Source organism: Trachinotus anak, unplaced genomic scaffold (genome assembly GCF_046630095.1).
Source record: "Trachinotus anak isolate AG129_WGS33_773 ecotype Australia unplaced genomic scaffold, CSIRO_AGI_Tana_v1 ptg000004l, whole genome shotgun sequence".
NCBI classification, from domain to species: domain Eukaryota; kingdom Metazoa; phylum Chordata; class Actinopteri; order Carangiformes; family Carangidae; genus Trachinotus; species Trachinotus anak.
The window spans coordinates 10,377,323-10,397,140 of record NW_027273855.1 but is presented as its reverse complement, the minus strand read 5'-3'; the positions used below and the strand labels follow the sequence as shown (position 1 = coordinate 10,397,140).

At 41.3% G+C, this 19,818-nt stretch overlaps 1 protein-coding gene across 8 annotated transcripts in view; it reads left to right on the top strand.

Annotated features, from left to right (window-relative positions):
- prdm16 (PR domain containing 16) overlaps window positions 1-19,818 on the top strand; it is a 181,039-nt gene that overhangs the window by 94,385 nt on the left and 66,836 nt on the right. For 7 of the 8 annotated variants that reach the window (XM_071475777.1, XM_071475778.1, XM_071475775.1 and 4 more), the window contains exon 3: window positions 880-930. In XM_071475777.1, the coding sequence (XP_071331878.1) occupies window positions 880-930 (51 nt within the window). The remainder of the gene's footprint in view (window positions 1-879; window positions 931-19,818) is intronic. The other variant, XM_071475776.1, reaches the window with a different exon arrangement.

The window sequence follows — 19,818 nt, the reverse complement described above, 5'->3', positions numbered from 1 at the left end:
ATAAAGGCCAGTCTTGTCACAACACCTAAACAACACACCTACTGTTAAAGGGCAGATGGGGAGGATATGGAGCAGGAAAAGGGAGGCTCAGATATGCCATGTGTCTGTGCTTGAGGAAGTTTTATAGGCCTAATTTCTCTTAAACTCAGTAAAGTACCAAGCCGATCCCCCACCCTACCTAGAACTGCTCTGAAAACAGTCTGCATCTCGTCTTTGATCCTCAGTTGCCATCAATGGGCTTCAGAGAGGGAGAGAAAGAGAGAGACAGACAGAGAGAGACTCTGGGTTGCCATTATATGTGAAATGCCGCCTCATTGCAGCAGAGCAGCCCCATCTCTTCATCATTCCCCACTTCCTTCATTTCCTCTGGCAGACACTGAGAGCATTCTACCACCCATCTGCCCCCAGTAAATATTGCTTGAAGGCTTAATTATACAGACACTCACAGACACACACAGAAACAGTCTCAGTGAAATTTCCTGCAATGCTGAAGCGGAGAATTAACGTCAAATCTGTGGGGCATTCATTCATCAGAGTGGGTGTGTGTGTGTAATGTTATGTTTGCATCTGTGTGTATTTTTGTGACCTCTCAGTCCATTATTATATCCCTCTGGTTACATTTCTACTCCAGAGGGTCTGTGTGATGAACTGTGAAGACCCTGTGCTCATGTCATCAAACAGTGATGGTCACAAGCCATGGCTGCGGCCCTGCGCAGCACAGCAATCAATATTCTCCCTCTCTATTCTATGATTTCATAATTTTCTTCTCAATCAAATAAAATATTTTGGTTCACATTGCATTTTTTACAATACCTGTGTGGGTTTTGGTAATATTAAGCACTTGACCAATGTATATCTTTTTGTATTTGTTTTTCTCAGCAGATGATGAATGACCATGAAGAAGCCTCCCCTGACAGCTGCGTTAAAAAGGTAGGACAGTTATACATGCTTGTACTATTTTACAAATCCTGTCTCTGTACCTCTGTCAGGGTTTACCTACTCATCAAAGGTATCCAAGTCTTTGCAAGGGGGAAGTAATAAAGTGCAAGTTTGTAGCAAGCACAGAAAGTAGGACTTCTACACTGGCTGCATTTGTGAGAGTATGTCCAATTACGGCTCTTTGATCATTGTGGTAAACAAATGCATAGAAATGCATTTGCACTTTTTGTCATATATATACTTATGTATATATAATGTATAATTTTTTTACTATGAAATTTGTTTAGCTTTCTACAAACATGTGATTAAAGTCATACATTTAAAGCTTGAATTAATTATGTTTTTTGTTTTTTTTACACTGGATTCATTGGAGTTTTCCACTAACTCCTAAACCTTGCTTATCCAAGAAGACAAACAGACAATGATCTGCAATTTAAGAAACCCTCACTTCACTCAGACAAAAAAAAAAAACACTGACGCTCAACACACACTGTGACCGATACGTGCCATTGACTAGTCACTGACCACTTTATGAGGTGATAAATTTACTGAGGAGGCTGGGCAGTATGTTTTTACGGCCAGTGTCGCTGGGTCAAGACAGGACAGCAAGAGAGTTCATGTCCATCTAATTGTCCGTGAAAGAACAATGGGTGCTGCAGAGGGGACACTCTTTCTCTCTGAGCATGACTGAAGCCATGCAGGCGTAGCTGAAACTGAAATCAATGGCTGAAAATGGAGCAGCAGTAAATTGTGTAGTTTTCTTTTTTTTTTTACAATTTATACATCAGTGTTAAGATTTAAAATTTATAGAGGCAATCCATATTTGCAGTATGGTACCAGTATTTCAAATTATCAAACCCACTACTATATTACTACTACTTATTTGTTTTGTCTAAAAATTGTGATGTGCAGTACTCTTGGGCTTTGATTAATGTTGGTTGACAAAATAGAGATAAAAGCATTCATTATGTCATCTGAGTGGTGTGCTGTGGATGTTACTAACTCATATTCATGTGCGATGGATTTAGTTTTCAAAGAAATTACAACTGAGATTTGGACTTTGTCTCCAAAGTTTCTATGTGGCTTTTGTCTTATCTTACATGACAGGATGGTCAAAACATCAGAAGCAGAACGAATGGTGGGCTACTTTTCCATTCAGTCCATCTCCCCTTAATAAAAGCAGTGTGTGAGAGGAGAGAGCATGTTTACATCGCCTCGTGAGCAACCCTAACAAGACGTATTTCACTTAAAATCTCTTTTGGCATAATTGACAATTATGACCAATTTGGCCCTTAGGAAAACAAAATCACGTAAATTTCCTCATTTGCATTTTAGGTCAAGGGTCTTGTTGCTGTACCGTCTATAAACAGGCAGGCATGCAAATCACCGACTACTTGGTTGATTTGAAATCCTACATTAGTCAATGGGCTTATTTTAAGAGTTGACCGCAGGTGGTTTGGGCTGTTCCCTGTTCCCCACATGTTCGTACAATGTGGAAAAACCTAGATGGTTTTATAAACTACCTAACCACCTTCCACATGAGAGTGGCCCGTTCACTCCACTCTGCATTCACAAATCTTTATATGCTCACAAGTACATAGACACACATACAGTGCTGTAGATGCACAGTTGTTATCCACACACTCAGGCTCAAATGAATGACAGAACACAGACATAAAGTACACTTACCTACAGTGCATAAAATCAACACACACACACACACACACACACACACAGGCCACATCTCATTATGCAGAGTGTGAGTTGCGGTGGGGCCTCATCGGGCGGTGGCAGACCACATGCCTGTTATGAATATGAATGAAATTATGCATGAGCCATTCCTTAAGACATGACTCATTCATCCACATCGTACAGTCACACACAAACACAGGGCATGGACACACACACACACACACACACACAAAAAAAAAAACGCACATATGCACGTAAACATTAACTTCTTCTGCCTCGACCATGTCATTACCATCGCTATGCTTGATTAAGGCAGAATGTTAATTGAGTTGTAGCTTGCGAATAAAGTATTTCACAGCTAAAAGGTGTGTGCGTGTTTGCATGGCTGTGTGTGTTATTAGTTGTCATTCATCACTGCCCTTTATATTACAGTAAAACAGATCTGTTGTTGGGTTTATACTGTATGTTATATATATTTTATAGAGAGAGAAATACCTACATACCTACAACTACAGTATGGGTCATTGAGTCAACGTAAACAGATTAATTATATAGGATAGGCTGCCATCTCTTATACAAAACAGGTGGAATACATGAATGGATGGATAAGATGGGATATACAGTATAGGCACTGGAAAACATAAAGAGGACTTACTTTTGGCTTCTGTCTCTTTTTACTTCAGTTCAGGAGGTACTGACATAGATATATGATAAGTAATTGAACATTCAGTGACCTCATCAATACATGTCACTGCTGTCATTTACTGCCATTCACAAACCTCATGTTTGACTTAAGTGTTTGGTTCTCAAACAATTTTCACCACTAAAATGCAATAGTACCAGACAATGTGTAGCTACACTGCACAAATAAACTCTAAAAAAACTTCTGAAGAGCTAGAAGCTACTACTTTTTGTCGTTTTATGGTAATAATTTTATATATTTATCAGTAAAACACTTTTCAAATCCCAAGTTATAAGGTGATTATGGTTGTATATTAAAATCAATAAAATAAAAAATTAGATACAAGACAGAAATATATTTAAAAGAAAAGACAATTAAAATAAAAATAAAAAACTCAAGTAAAATAACAACATTCTCTCTGATAAAAACACGTTTTAAGAAAAGGGTACAGTAATATTGTAGTTATCAGAAACGTGTTCACTCTTGGCACACAGTGACACATTTGAATTCAATTCAAACCACAAAACACAGGTTCATTCCACGTTGCTGAGTCAGTCAGAAAAGGGTGTAAAGGCAAGTGGGGGAATCAGGGTTAAGGCAAGGGATAAAAGAGAAGCAAAGATGTTATTGTAGCTTCTCCAGCCCAATTACTGAAAGCTGCCCAGAGCTTTCAGCTGTGCTGTGTGAGTGTGAGTGTGTGTTATTGTGAGTGTGTGTGTGTGTGTGTGTGTGTGTGTGTGTGTGTGTGTGTGAGAGAGAGAGAGACAGAGAGAGAGAGAGAGGGAGAGAGGTTTAAGTCCATAGATTCATATCCTGCCCTTGCTTAGACTTGGATTGAGCCATATTGGCTTAAACACATACTCACATAAATACACATGCATCTCCACACCCCACCCACAGACAGAAAATAAAAGGATCTATTATCTGAAACTCTCCTCTTCTTCTCTGCTTACTTCATCCACCCTTCTCTGCTCATTTCATCGCTCTCTCTCTCTCAGCAGACAGGATGGTGTTGTTGGAGCTATAGATTGCTATCAGAGGCTATTGGTGATAGGATCAGGGATTGTTTGGTTTGGTCTGGTCTGGCCATACAAAACAGGACTATCTGTCTGTTTAGCTGTCTAGGCCCTGCTTACATATATTCTCATTCACACACTGCCCATATACTTAAGTCTTTGTGTGTTTGTGTCTGTGTGTGTAAGTTAATATGGTATGGGAAGACTTGTGTTTCTTTTTGGATTCCTTGGATTTAAAAGTGGTAGCCAGATAGGGAGCAGGGGGAAAGAAGACAACCTATGCTCTGTGTATGTCAGTGTACTGGTGTGTGTGGGTCTGTGTGTGTGTGTGTGTGTGTGTGTGTGTGTGTGTGTGTCTGTGTTAATCCCCATCTTCAGGAGAGGGCTGCTGTCCATCCCAACGTGTGTAAACTCTCCAGCAGATCAGATGGCAGATAATGACTTCCAGATAGACACCTTCCATTCAACCAGCAGAGAAAATCAATGAGCACTGATTGCTTTTTTCCCAAGACGATCATCTCCCCCCGAAGGCTACTATCTATCTCTCTCTCTTTTTCTGTCTCTGTTTCCTTCTCAGTTTCTCTGTCTCTCTCCCCAATCCCCATTCATGCACCCCTCAATACCACTGAGATTGAATCAATTCATGCTGCTTTTCACAGAGGATTTACTGTGAAAAGATACAGCGGAATATCTCTTTGAGACGATCAAGTCTCTGTTGCTCTCTGTGTCACTCTTCCTCTCTTATTTATCTCAGTGAAGGTTGACATGCTTGCCTAACATATCTTTCCTAAGCACTGATGCCTTCCAGATACTGATGATACCTTTTTTTTCTGTGTTTGCCAAAGATGTTCTTTCATATTCTTTTATCCAAACTCTAGCACTTATTATTGTTCTGTCTGCGTCATGATGCAAAGGGCACAGTCAATATATGTTTTAGATGTGGCATTAGTTGTAAATGGGAAAAGGACAGGGGTTGATATGAAGTCTGACCTGTAAGTAGATTTTTCCCTCTCTGTGTTGAAAGACTAAGGAACCAAATGGGGGTCAGCTGCAGTTGTGATTCTATTGGTGTGTATGTGCATGCACTCTTTCTTTTCCCCTATCAAGCTGGGGAATTGAGTCTCTAAATACACCAGTTAAATGACCCTAAATGTATGAGGGCTATTATATGGACAGAGAGAGGCTCATGGGTCACAGAAGTGATCCAGTGCTTCAGGCCATAGTTTACCCCCTGCCAACAGCACCACACTTCCCCATCCCTCCCCTTGCTTAAATAGGCTCATGATTGATTGATAATTATGATAATTAGTTTGAAATGATTATCTGGATATTATAATCACTTGCCACCCTGGTGTGCAATGGAGTCAAGTCATTTTTCATAATGCTGAACGTCACAAATACCCCCTGGTTACAGGGGTGTCTGTGTGTGAATGTGAACGTGTTTGTGTGTGTGTGTGTGTGTGTGTGTGTGTTTGTGCGTATGGGGGTGTGAATGCCCAGGGCTTGGCAGTGGGCTCCCTAGGGCCATGACTTGACTGTTCAGTGATGAGCCCAAAGAGCAGGAAATGGTCTGAACGAACACACACACACACACACACACACACACACACACACACACACACACACACACACACACACACACACTCTTATAGACACAAAGCAGAGTGTAGGCTAAACACTGGATTTTCTTTGAAATTGTGATGGACAGCTTTGTCAATTTTCTGACACTTCATATAGTAAAATAAATAGTACGTAATCATCAATGTAGATAAATGTAGATCTGTTGATAGATAGACCAATAACCTAATGGTGATGTGGGTCTTTTTCTTCTGCTAGGCAGGGTTATGTTTTAATGGGCCCTGAGTGACATGTTTTCATTCGGCTCTGTAACTGGCCCCCCATCCCCACCCCCCAGCCAGCACCACCAACTTCATCCCCATCCCCCTTTAAAATATACACCACCAAGTCCTGCACTGTGTCAGGTTCAGCGAGGAAAAAAGTGATGACCAAAGTGGTTTGAAACTGGAGGCAATCAGCAGAGATCTTCCATGTTTGTCTGGTGGGATACAGAGGGGTGGGGGGTGGTCTGTTGCAGGCAGACAGACAAATATGCAGAGATTGAGCTCACATGGTCAAAATGATATATGCTGGGGAATGTCTGGATTCTAAGGCAGAATAATCTTTCAAGCATACCTTTTGCCTTCTGACATCATACAGTGCATAAATACAGGAGGTTGAATTGAAAATGAACTGAGGGAATGCTTTGCCAGTATGCTAATGTATGCCCGTTAAAAAAAGTTTGCAGCTTGTTTGCTTGCAGAGGATGGATAGATGACACTGGTAACAAACATTCATATAACTTCATAACTTAACACACTTATCTGCTATTGATCTGTACTTTCAATGCTCTATATTCGTCCATAACATAACAACAGCTATGTAAAAATGCTCTTCTTTCATCATGCTATCACTTCCCCACAACCGAAAATTTTTGATTATTTATTAATTTTGCTACAGGAGTGGTTGGAGAAGTCTCAATTGACATTTTAACAATTTTCAGCAAGATACAAACTCTTCCGAGTCAAGAGATCATTTGATACTGGAAAGACAGATTTTTGGTGCGGTATTCCTCTAATCACCAGTTACAGATTCATATGTCCAGACCTTGGTGGCCAATAGCGTTGATCTGTGGAAGGTCACATGGTTCAGACAAAGTCAGGGTTGTTGGAGAGGAGGTGGGGAGTAGGAGGAGAGGTGAAAACAGAAAGAAATGGTCTTTCTCTCTCTCAGTCTGTCTTGTCTGTGGGAACTGTCCTAGCTATGGTTACTGCAGAATGCTGTCATTATGCCTTGTGAGGAGCATTCACTCAAAGGCCACTGCTGTGTGTCACTGTGTTCATGTATGTGTGTGTTAGTGTGTGTGTGTGTGTGTGTGTGCTCACTGGGTGCCACTTTTAACTTGCAGTGGCACTTTTAACTCTCTGTGTGTGTGTGCATGTATGTATGTGTGTGTGTGTGTCTCCAGTGTGTGTGTGGGCCTTGACTGACGCATCTCTGTTGTTATCGCAGATCAAAACCTGACGTCACATTGGAGTGAAGCGCTGGGAGAGGAATTCAAGTGGGAATGAAAGAAAGAAAGAGTAGAACAGATAGAGAGGGACAGAGCGAGGGGGCGGAGGAGAAGCACGAGGTGATCGGAGGCACTTTCACATCAGCTGGCTCCCTGACCCCTCTCTCTCTCCCTCTCTCCCTTTCTTTTCTTTTGCCTTTCACTCTTTCTTTCCTTCTCTCATTCCCTCTCTTGCAGTCTTTGTCTCTCCATAATCTCTCTCCCAGTGGCCATTCCCACCACATTCTCTGCAGTCACCCAACAAAAGGAGGAGGGCGATAGCCTGACAGTTGCAGGGTCTGTCATATGAGTTTCCTCGCACATACACAGACACAGACCAAGATGCACTTTCACACATGTGTTCTTTTTACTCTGTATGGGAACATTCTGTTGCTCCCTTTTTAAAACCCTCCCTACTACATGCCCAAAGAACCAAAACTCCCCTCTGAAATACTTCTAGGTTTATTTTGTTGTGGAGCGATACACCTTTTGTCATTTTGTATAATATTTTGTTGTCTTGTTCTGATGGATGACTTATCATACACTGGCCTCGGAGAATTGTCTTCGCACTGAAATATTTGCAACTGCAAAGATGTTGCAGTTGCACCAGGGTTCACCATTTTTGGATTGCACTTGAGGTATCAAATACTTTGCAAAAGACCCACAAACAGTAGCCTTAATATACCACAATTCAGCAGTCTCTTCAACCTGAATGTATACTGCAAAGAGGGAAGAAAAGCCACTTCACACAGGAAACACATCCTGTTGGTGTCTCATTCTATTAAATTACTAAATGAAATGGATTTAGAGGTGGCAGGTTGAGCCAAAAAAAAAAAAAAAAAAATTTTAACATCTCATCCCTTCTGGAACACACAGAAAGTGAAATTTTCTGATATGAAAACAAGAATTCCTCCAACCTGAGCGACCATATAGGTCATTTGTCCCTACCCACTGATACAACCCATCAGAGCCTCTTCTGAAATAGTGCCCCTACAGCAGCAAGCATACCAAACATACATCACCCAAACCTCTATTGCAGACTTTGCAGCTCCGTATACTGTGCTCCCCCAATAATTTTTTACAGTTGCTAAAGGTCACCTAACAACAAAACGTAACAATTGGTCAGTCTCACTTAATCCTGATGTTGAATTTCTAATATTTACCCCAAGGACTTCATATCAAATGAGCTGGATAGATGTTCTATGAAGTCTTGTTTTGTGTGATTTGAATATATAATTATGGTAATTTGAAAGCACATTTTGAAAGTTTAAATATTTACATTCAAAACAGCAGTTACTTGACATCTCTTGGCCTTACCACTCATTGGTAAAATGTCCTCACTCTGGAGGATTATTTTCATCTCGCTCTGCTTTTCAGGACATTTAGTGCTCATACGGCTCAAAACAGACACACACACACACACACACACAAACACACACACACACACACACACACACACACACACACTCTGTCTTGTCTGTCAAGAAAGCAGCAAGTCCATTAAGGCAGACAGAGTGAATGCAGAGGGCCGGCTGGTCAAGCACTGGTGATAATAACATGACGACCTGCATGGTGTTGCCAGGGAGACCTAGAAGCCAGGGGGAGGCGTAGAACAAAAGTTGTGTGGTCCTGCTCGTCAAAAATATTTTCACGTGTCAGACAAGGGAGATAAAGGTTCATCTGCGCGTGAGAACGGCTTTCTTTTGTGTTCGAAACGTCCTCTCTCACACTGTACACTGGTCTGCCGTTTAAAGTCGTTTTCAGCTGCTGTAGCTAAGAACATCTTGCAAAAAAATCTTTAAATCTTTGAAATATCTCACCAGATATCTTAGCATTTTTCGCTTTAGCGATAGGGGTTCGATAATCAAGCCAAAAGGAAGAAAGCCAGAAACCTGCCAAAGAAACAGAGATTGCAAGAGATATGGCAAGGTGCTGACAAAACACAATGTCTATAGATAGACAAAAGATAGAGTTAAAGCAAGAGAGTGAGCGTCAGTAAAGATGGAAACCTTCAGAGGGCAGGAGACAGCCGGAGGCAGGGGGATGGGGGGGCATGACAAGGAGGAATGCCAGAATGCCCAAGAGAGGCAAGAACTGCCAGTCCAGTCACAGACATGGTCCGTCTGGGGAAGAGAGACAGAGAGTGGGGGAGAGAGGCCTGCCCTGCGAACACAAGGTCATGTGAAAAAAGATCCCCCTTTCTCCACCCACCCACCTACCCATCCATCCATCCATGTGTTCGCATCCCTGTTGATGTGTCCCCTGTTGAATATTTTAGACAAAACATTTCACAATTGTTTGGAGAAAACAGAAAAGAAGAGCATAGGAAAGGGAAGGAAAGAAGAAACTCAGGGAGAGATAGAAGTAAAGGATGAGAAGATGGCGGGAGACAGTGGGAGTGTGTCTGGGTGTAACAGGTCTTAGGGGAGCTTTTAACCACGGAGTGGTAAGTGAAGTGTGCCGTGTGTTGAGGCTGCTCTGGTTAACTGTCCTTCATACTCTGAATGAGAGCCTCAAACGCATACATGCACATGTGTACATCCATGCCTGTGTGTTTTAGTGTCTGCTTTGTGGGCCCCAGATAGGCCAGAAAATGTAATTGTTTTGTTTATCACCTGTAGTGGTTGCAAAGTTCCAAAATTCACCAGTTACTTTCACTAAAATCATAGCCAACTAGATTTTTAAATCAGGCCGTTGAAATTAGAGAGAAATGCAAAAAGCCTAGTGCTCAGTCAGTTTCTCTGGCAGTAAGATCCAGGATCCTTTGAGTGCTCTTCACAAATGCAGCAGCTGCTATTTACCACAGGAGGAGTGACAATAAATTGATGACATGAAGGAGAAAAAATATTCAGGCACTATTAAGTACAGCAAGGAAATGACCATTTACAAAAAATAAGTTTGGAACATCTCATTTCCCGTTGAAAGCTTCAATAATAAATATGTTTTAGTTTAAGGCTGAAGTGAAAGACATACAGTGTAGAAGAGGTTACTCAAAGTGAGAATTATCAGCCAATTCTGCAATTGTGTGGTCTTTTATCTAATTTTGGTTTCGGTTTTACACAAATTTTCTGTATCGTGTAGTCTCACAGTTCACTAGTACTCCTGCTCAGCACTAGATGGCAGACAGATAAAGTTAACTGGCTGGCAAAGAAAATGGAACAACTAGCAGATCTCAAACGTTTTCACATCAAGGAACCCTGAACTGACACAAATTACAAACGAACCCATATTTCATAACATTTTGTCCCAGGGACCCACATTTGATAAGATTTTTGCTTTTAGATGTTTCATTACAGGAAGTGTTTGAAATGACCAAAATACTTATGGACAGCTTATTCCCCTTTTTGCTGGCGACACTTGTGGGGACCCCTGGGAGTCCCAAGTTCCCACTTTGAGAACCACTGGTTTAAAGGACATTTTTCTAAGGTGTTCTTTGAGACAAAACCATAGGTGCAAGGGCAGTGTATATTGACACTTTTGTCAAGAATGTCGACTGTTAGATGTGTAGGCAACCAACACATTAGCTGTCACATGTCTTAAAAGTAATAATGTATGCTACTAAGCCTTGATGGGAATAATTTTACTTTGATGTTTTGTTCAGTCAGTAACTGCTACAGTATGTGTTGGTGAATTTCTTTTATCAAAAGAAATTCGTTCTGTAGTCGGCTCCATTCTCACAATACATCTTGATACACATGTTTTTTATGATCCCAGGCAAGTCAGAGGAAATTTGCATTTGATACAGGGTAAAAATGAATTTACCAAAATTGTATCCCATTTTTTGCTCCTAGTTTGCACTTTGTGGCTGCTTGAATGTAGAATGGTGATTTTTATAGTGGTTTTTGTTTCAGAGAATTGTTCTATAAAGGTTTGCGGCTGGTTTTAAGAGGCGATCAATCTGAACAGCTTGTAATGCAGTTGCATTGTTGACAAAAGCTGATTTTCTTCCCAGATGGATCAGAAAGTTTGATTTGCAGAGACATTAAAATGTGTTTTACATAGTTTCTCAAACAATCAAACATGGCTTTGTATGTATTTATTTTTTCTGTAGTTGATGGTATCTGAACCTGTTGCTAGAAATTAGGATAATCCATCCTCAAACATATTCTGAAAACCCGGGTTTCTGTATCCCTACTTTATCCTTTATCCTCACTTCCTTTCCTCTCCCCCTCCTACCATCCCTCGTTCCTTCCCTCCGATCTCAGCTGAACAGTAAGTCTTTGACTGAGTCTTAATCTTCATTACAGGGCATTAGTCCACTGGGGAGGCCCTGTCTCGTCTCCCCACAGCGCAGCCTGGCACTATCCCGCAAGGCACGTCCCGCCACGGTACAGCACAGACACCCTGCCAACCCCCCTCACCTCCCACCAGCTTCACCTTGGGCGCCCCTTCGCTCAAATGAACTGTTAAATAAACGGCAGGCCTTAATCCACATGAAGGAGCGGGGGTGGACGTGGTGGAGTAGGTGGCAGTGCTGGTCAGGAGAAACAAAAGAGCTGGCCCTGGACGCCTCCATTTAAAGCAACCATCAATCATACTCACCATGAGACTTCACTTTCTTTCTTTTTTTGACGTAGATTTTATCATTAATGACTAAATCTCAGGGAATCAGAGCAACAGTAATCTGAGGCATGTGGCTAGGCACTCATATGCAGTCCGCGAGCATGGCCTAGTGTCTGCTGATGCATATGTGTGTGTGTTTGTGTGTGTTTGCAAAAACTGTATGTGTGAGCTGTCTTAGAAAGGAAAAGGAAAAGGACATACAATCACTTTAGCTTCCATTCTCTGCATTTGGTTTTTAACTGTCACATGGTCTCATTCACTACCCATCAAAACATTTTCTGTCAGGTGGAAGGGCATGTACACTTTACACAAACAACATACACACACACACACACACACACACACACACACACACACACACAGCTCTATCGGCATATGACACCTTCACTGAGCTTGCTAACGAGGACAGTTGACTTGCTTTCAATTAGATAATTAAAGAGGATGGCTAATTGAGTAAACAAGCATCGGAGCCATCACCCCTAATTAAGTGATTACAAGGAAGAGCACACTCAGTGCTAATTAACAAATACACACACACACACGGACAGACACGTGTGAGGACATGGAGAATTATCTGTTAGAGAAACAATGATTAGGCCGAGTGGGGGATCCCAGGAGAGGCAGGCAATGAGAGGGGAACACACACACACACACACACACACACACACACACACACACACACACAGCATCATCCCAAGAGAGGGGTTTTCTGTGTCTTAGTACTAATTCATAGTAGATAATCCTTTTATTCAGCCAACAACATTGAAACTGATGTGAACCAAGAGTCACAGAGAGTGACCTCCACTCTGCTGATACAAAGCCTGTGGCCTGGACACTAAAGAGACAGCGATCTAAGATAACATGCAGATATGTTAGACAGATGCTCAATTTAAATGCAATTACCACTCCTTTCTTTTTCAGTGGTGATTATTGTCTCAAGCAATAGACTTTCACAGAAAATTTAATGCCCAAATGTAATATTCCAATCAAATATTTGTATAAATTTACATATTTTGTTGTGCGTCTTCACTGTGCTCTGTTAATACCAAAACCCATTACATTTTTCCACATTCCATGGGAATACACCATACACTGAGTCAAGCACGCTCTAATCTCAGCTGTGACATTTCAGATCGAGATGCTCATATGAGGATATTATCATAGAAAGTGTTTCCCTGGAGAGAATTATCCAGAACATTAACCAGGGAGTCAAAGTGATTATTTTGCCCCAATTCTCCTTGGGGAATATAACAGCATGTATATCACATGATTTATTACAATATCCACTATATCTAGTCAAATATTTATTTGGGTATTAATGGCTTTGTTCAGTGAAAAGGGATTCTGCCATGAAAATACAAAAAGGTTGGTCCACAGTTGAAACTGTACCAAATTCAAAATTAGTTCTTTGGGTCCAAAAGCTCAATTTAATTTCACACAAAAAGAGATTATTACATATTTTCATAACTCATTTTCAATCAGCAGTTTTTCCTTAATGCACGAGGTCAGATGTAATACTTTTCCTGAGTGTACAGGATTTTCACAACAGAGCACAAAAGCAGATCAGCTCGGCTTAAAATCCACTTACAATGGAAAAAAAATGCATTAATTAAGAATCGCTCCGGGGATGGAGTCTAATTATTTTTGGAGCAGAAAAGATTTTCCATGTTGGTCAGGATAACTGTGGTGTGGTGTTATCTGCTAACAACAAGGCCAGCCTTTCTACTCCCCTACTGGCACCATTGTGAGGCTGATTTAAGATCCCCAGCTAATGGGCATACCTGCCTGACAAACATGACTTCATAGCAGGTGACTCCTGTCAAGTATGTCTGAAATAACAGGTAAATGAATTAGCAATAAAATGGACTTAGGGGTAACAGGCGGGGGTGCCCATTATTACCGCTCCTAATCACTAAAGAGATGCCATTCACTTGCCTTAAGAAGACAGCATTTTTCACCGCTTGCTGGCCACTGGCCCCCTCAGAGCCACAGCACATTTCTAATGGAAGGCTCTCTGCTTGAGCTCCAACCTCCCGAAAGCCCCCAACCATTTCTTTCTTTCGCTCTCTTTTCTCTCCTCTACCCCACCCCCCACCCCTCCTTCTCTTCTGTAAGATTATCAGTTTTGATTACCGCCGGCAACAGGCTCTTACCAGCAGTCGGAAGCGGCGTCTCACAGACCTGAAAGGCCCTCAGCAGGTTGCAAGAAGCTTTTGAAATTATGGGGCTGGGCTCAGAGGGAAAGTGCTCTGCGCGGCGCTTCGTGGCCATTTAATCAACTCCTGACTTTTGATAGTCAAATAATGGCTAATTACAGTAGCACCTGCCCACAGGGTTAAAGGGTGGAACAGATTTAATGAGAGAAAGAGGGGAAGGAGACAGAGAGAAAGAGACAAGAAATTGAAGCAGAGTGAGGAGTAAAGAAAGACGGAGAATTTATATTATTATCTTCATGTCTTGCTGATTGGGTGCAATGAGTCGATATACCCAGGGATGCTCTTATGGGCCACCACCACTTCCTCACAATTAGAAGCTGTTTTTCTCACATATAGCACATGATTGACAGGGGTGTTGTGGTGCAAGGGGAGAAGCATGTGAAGTTGAAAGACATCAGATTGATTTTGATTATTGGTTTGTGTTTCTGTAAGTATGGAAAAAGCTCAAAAATGTTAAAGGATGCTGACGGATGCTTATCTGAGCTTCAGTGTTCTTTTTTTTAGCCCCATAATAAGTGCTGTGGTATCTAACATCATCATCATCATCTAACATAAATGACTTTGTGGGTCTTTAAAAAGACAAATATTCTCTGGAAATTAAAAATTAAGTTATATTAACTTTCATGGTTGAGAAAATAATCATTTTATATGCATATAAATGATTCATAAATGACCAGAATTAATTTCAAATTAATAACTACATAAAATTGCTCCCATGTCACTCCTTCAAATTGTCAGTTTATCTCTGTCTCCTTCTCTACACCTCTGGGGAGGCAGTTAGAGAGATAATGAGCAAAGAAGAATGGGGCTATTAAAGGGACAATTTGATAGTTCACACACCGTGTCTGGCGTCCTAAAACAAGATGTGCTTGATAGAGCACACCCAAACACCCCCCTAAACACACACACACAGCCCAGTTGGGGTGACAGATCAAAGCATATTAAAAATGACCTATGTGTCAGTGCATTGATCTAAGGCCAGGTGGCACCCATACATTCAGGCTGAGCTGCTTGTTTGCTTTTTTACCCCCTCCAACTCTCTCTCTCTCTCTCTCTCTCTCTGTCTTCCTCCTTTCTTGTGACCAGCGACAACTTAGTCCCGGCACTCTATTGTTCAGGCACAAAGGCTATGTAAAGACACGTCAGCGATTACAAAGCTGCAATGGCACAGCTCAATTACTCAAACACTGCTGTGTACCGCACTGGGATACATGTGTTTGTAAGTGAGTGTGTGTGTTAGTGAGTGTGTGTGTGTGTATCTGTGAGGAAAAGCCTGTGTGCTCAAAGTAAGTGCGTAGCCCGTGTGAGATATTAACAGGGTTGTGGCTGTGTCAGCAGCGCCGCACTGTGTTTTTAGCCTTTCATGTTCCATTTATTTGACCCCTGACCCTCAAACACACAGCACTTCAGCCCCCTTCATACACACCTCTGCACCTTTGCACACAAACACACATACGTGCAAACATCTGCACATCGAAATACACCCATGCACACATCTCCACATACAACCGAGTAATCCATTTCTCTGTCTGACCCTCTCCCTTTTTGTGCTATCACAAACCATATTTGCCCGATCCAATCAGTTTGATTAATCGTGCACCAGACCACAGGCTTGCAATCTGATGACCAGAGCATTGTACCCCTCTCCACACATAAACACATCCACATCCGCACACAGACGCAAACACACATGCTAGCGCTTGTGGGGAAGTATTTCCCCATAGACATCCTCAGTGTGACAGCACCATAAACTGGCCATTTATCAAAGTGTCCCCCCAGTACACGCGCATACAATGGCACTCACCCACACACACATGCGCACACGCACACACACAGATTAGAGACATAGTCCCAGAGCATTGTCTAAGTGGGGGCAAAAGCTTTTTGTTAGTGGCAAATACTCATTTGTTCACACAACAATGCATATGTATTCCAACTCATCATCCTCCCAAATGTCTCCACCAGTTGACTCTGAAGCTCAGATGAGTTGTCATTTACTAATAAAAAAAAAAACTAACTATTATTTCTCATCTTTCAATGTCATTGTATCTTGATAATATGAACATATTGTGATTTTGATTTCTGTTGGGCAATTTTTAATCATAGAGTAAGAGAATGAATTCTGTTCTTGTTTTACATGTGTGAAGGGTTCTATTTATACTCTTAACACTCAATAATTATGATATTATGACTAAAAATAAAATTATTAATATTGTGATATTGATTTCAAGTATGGCAACATGGTCCAGCCCTGATGGAGAGACAACTGATGGAGAGACACAATGGCTCACATTTTTGGCAAAAAATAATTCAACTGAAAAGACTTAGTTTATTTAAGCTGTGAGAGGAATCTGATGTCAGATCTGTCTAAGTCCATATACCCTGAATTTGTATGATTAATGTGTATGTGGGCAGTGTCTGTTTGTTTGTGTGCCCATGAGCCCGTTGCCCTTTAGCAGTAGCCACATAATCCTGAGGCTTGAGTAATGCAGAGCCCCTGCTGTTCTTTATGGCATATGGGTCGATAGTAATAATAAGAGATATTCATAGACATGTGGGGGGCTGAAGATTTAAAAGCCCTATTTTTTTCTTTCTCCTTACATGCAGGCTCTCTTTCTCTCTTTCTGTCTCACTTTCTATGTGTCTCCCTCTTTTTTCTCTTTTTTCCCCATCAGCTTTTCGGTTAGGTTAAAAAAAGTGGAGAGAGAAGAGGAAACAAAAAGCTCTCTGATGTCCCAGCCAAAAAAACCATGACCGTGACTAGTCCTTTGGCTCAACATCCTATTGATTTCTACATACATGAATATTCACTTTTTAACAGTTTATAACCATTTCCCAAGATAGTTGTTTTTGAAGGATCATCTAACAGTAGCTAAGCACATAGCATTATACATACATCAAAAAAATACATCACAGCATCATATTTTCTCCACAATAGTTTAATCTCTATCTTACAGCTTCTGCCAAGGCTCTGACCATACTAGTCATGTAGGCGGGTTTGCAGCAGCTCACTCAAGCCTCTTTTATTGCTGGTCTATGTTCCAGAGGGCACTCTGTGTCAGTAATCAGGATATGGGGGTTATCCTGGCTGACCTATGTATTGAGCCTGCTAGTGCAGCCATTTCCAGTTCTAACACAAGTTAAAAGCAGTGACTCTCACTGAGAAGGAAAGAGAGCCACTGGACTGTTGCCCTTCAACAACATGGTAGGCCAGGAATGACCTGGCAGTCTGTCTAACCTGCCATCAGATGTTTTGAAGTCAATGTAATAACCATGCAGAGTTTGCATAACTTGCAAAAGTCTTGGGTCACAGAAATGACGGAGATTCTTTAAAGGGTCAAATCACCCAAATTACAAAAAACATTTTCAGAATAGGATAATTCACAGAACACACAGCTAAGAAATAGAAAAGATTCTTATGTAGAAAGTGTTTTTGATTTCTTTTATTTTTCAGAAATGAAGGGTTGTTGCCAGAAATTTCAGGGATGAATATCTCTGGGCAAAAAAAACCCCAACTATTTGTTACTAACTAGATAGCACTAGTAATAAGTGGGAAAATATGTTTTGTTTTTTTTCTTTTTTACTGGGTTGAATTAAGCCCTTAACATGTAATATATTGTATATTTCAGCTAGTAACTTAATCCTTGGCCTTGCTGCCACTCCTAGAGAGTTTTCCAAAATGTCCATCAGTGTTATCAAAGCCAAAAAGTCAAGACAGCTGCTGGGGGAGAAAACAAGATGGCAGTTGATTGTTTTCCAAAGGAATTAGCTTGGCCTGACCCTCTTGAGCAGAGCCATCTTTTGAATGGCTGACACTTTATTTATTTTGTCCCTATAACAACAGAATCTCCCGTGCACCAGAGTGCCCGTTCACCCTGGTATTGTCACAAACAAGTAGACTCACTTTTCCTCTCCTTGTCTCTGTGGCATGGAAAAAAAGCCCCAGGCTTTTTACACAATCACAGGAGGCAATGCTGAGGTATGTGTGTGCTGTGATAAGACAGAGCGATGGGAGACAGATATGGGAAGGGCAGCAATGGTCACGCACTCATGCACATAGAATCACACACACTGACACAACTAGTGCTCAGAAAGCAGAGCCAAGGAACGTTATACTGAAGTTATTAGAGCTGAAAAATATTACTCAACCAGGATATCTACTATTAATGTTTGAATATATCATATATTTGATCAAAGACAACATGTGACAGAGTAGACAAAGGGCTCATATACATAACCTTATCTTTTGTCAGTGTGTGTGTGTGTGTGTGTGTGTGTGTGTGTGTGTGTGTGTGTGTGTGTGTGTGTCCTGTGTGGATGCAGTGGCATTACTTGAATGTCCAGCTGTGTGCAAGCGCCCCCTATTGCTTATTGCTTTTCACTCTCCTCTTTGCAAAGGGATAAGTGTCACATCTGAACACACAGGCACATGAACATGGGCAGACCTAAAATGCATTTATCAACAGTTGTGCTATCATAGCCATACCACAGATCATACATTGATCAAATGAGACTTTATGGTGAAACAAAGGTGCTTAGCTTTTGTGATCTCATAATAGCTCCCCACATCATTTCCCTTTTCTGCAGCACACACGCATACACATAATTCTCACCCATCAATCCCGGTGTGACCCCGTTTCAGATTCATTAACAAGGCTTCAAAACTTGCAGACACAGCAATCACCCCAAGCAAAATAAATTCCTGCGCCTGAGGAAGGAGGGAGCCTGTGTGTTTTTGTGTGTGTGTGTGTGTGTGTGTGTGTAAATTATAGCAGTGCCGTGTCGTCAACTGCAGAGTGGAGCAAGGAATCTGTTTGGACAACTGCTGAATGTTTTGGTTCCCCCACAGCGCCTTGGAAAGCCATGCAGCCGCTGTATCTTTTACAAATTAGTCCACGCCGTCTACCAAGCACTTTTTCTTATCCCCAGCGTAAGTGCTGACTGCCCACCATGGGACAATCCTGGGCGTGTTTAAGGTGGGTTTGGTTCTGAGAGAGGCGAGAGGAGAGAAAAAGGTAGATAATGGACATGATGCTTTGATAGTTTTCATCTGTAAATTAAGTTACACATACTAATAAATTATCAATAATGATGAGTTTATGTTTCATAACAATATATTGTTAATGCAAACTCATTCATAAATTCATACCAGAACTTTAAAGTCTCTGTAAATGATATAAAGCAAATTCCTAATCAGTTATTGTCATCCAAAAACACATGAACAGTATATTCGGAATTTGTTCTTTATACCATTGCTACATCATTCATTTGCATACATGACAACACAGCACTTCATACATTGCAAAGAAAGTTTTTTAATGTTTTAAACATAGAGGAAAATGGGAAATAGCTTTACATGGTGCAGGACACATGATTATAAAAACAGGGCCGATTGCAAATATGTCACCACAGGCAACAAAACTACAACGCTGAGGCTTGAGTCAGTGTGTTAAGTTCTTTCCATCTGCTGTCAGTTGTAAATGTCCATCTGTGTCTGGTTAGCAGCACTGCTAAAAGCTACAGTAGGCCGAGGTGGGAGATATTTGATGGAGAAGGTCAAAGCCGATCATGTGACGAGTGGAGCTGCTACACAGAGCGATG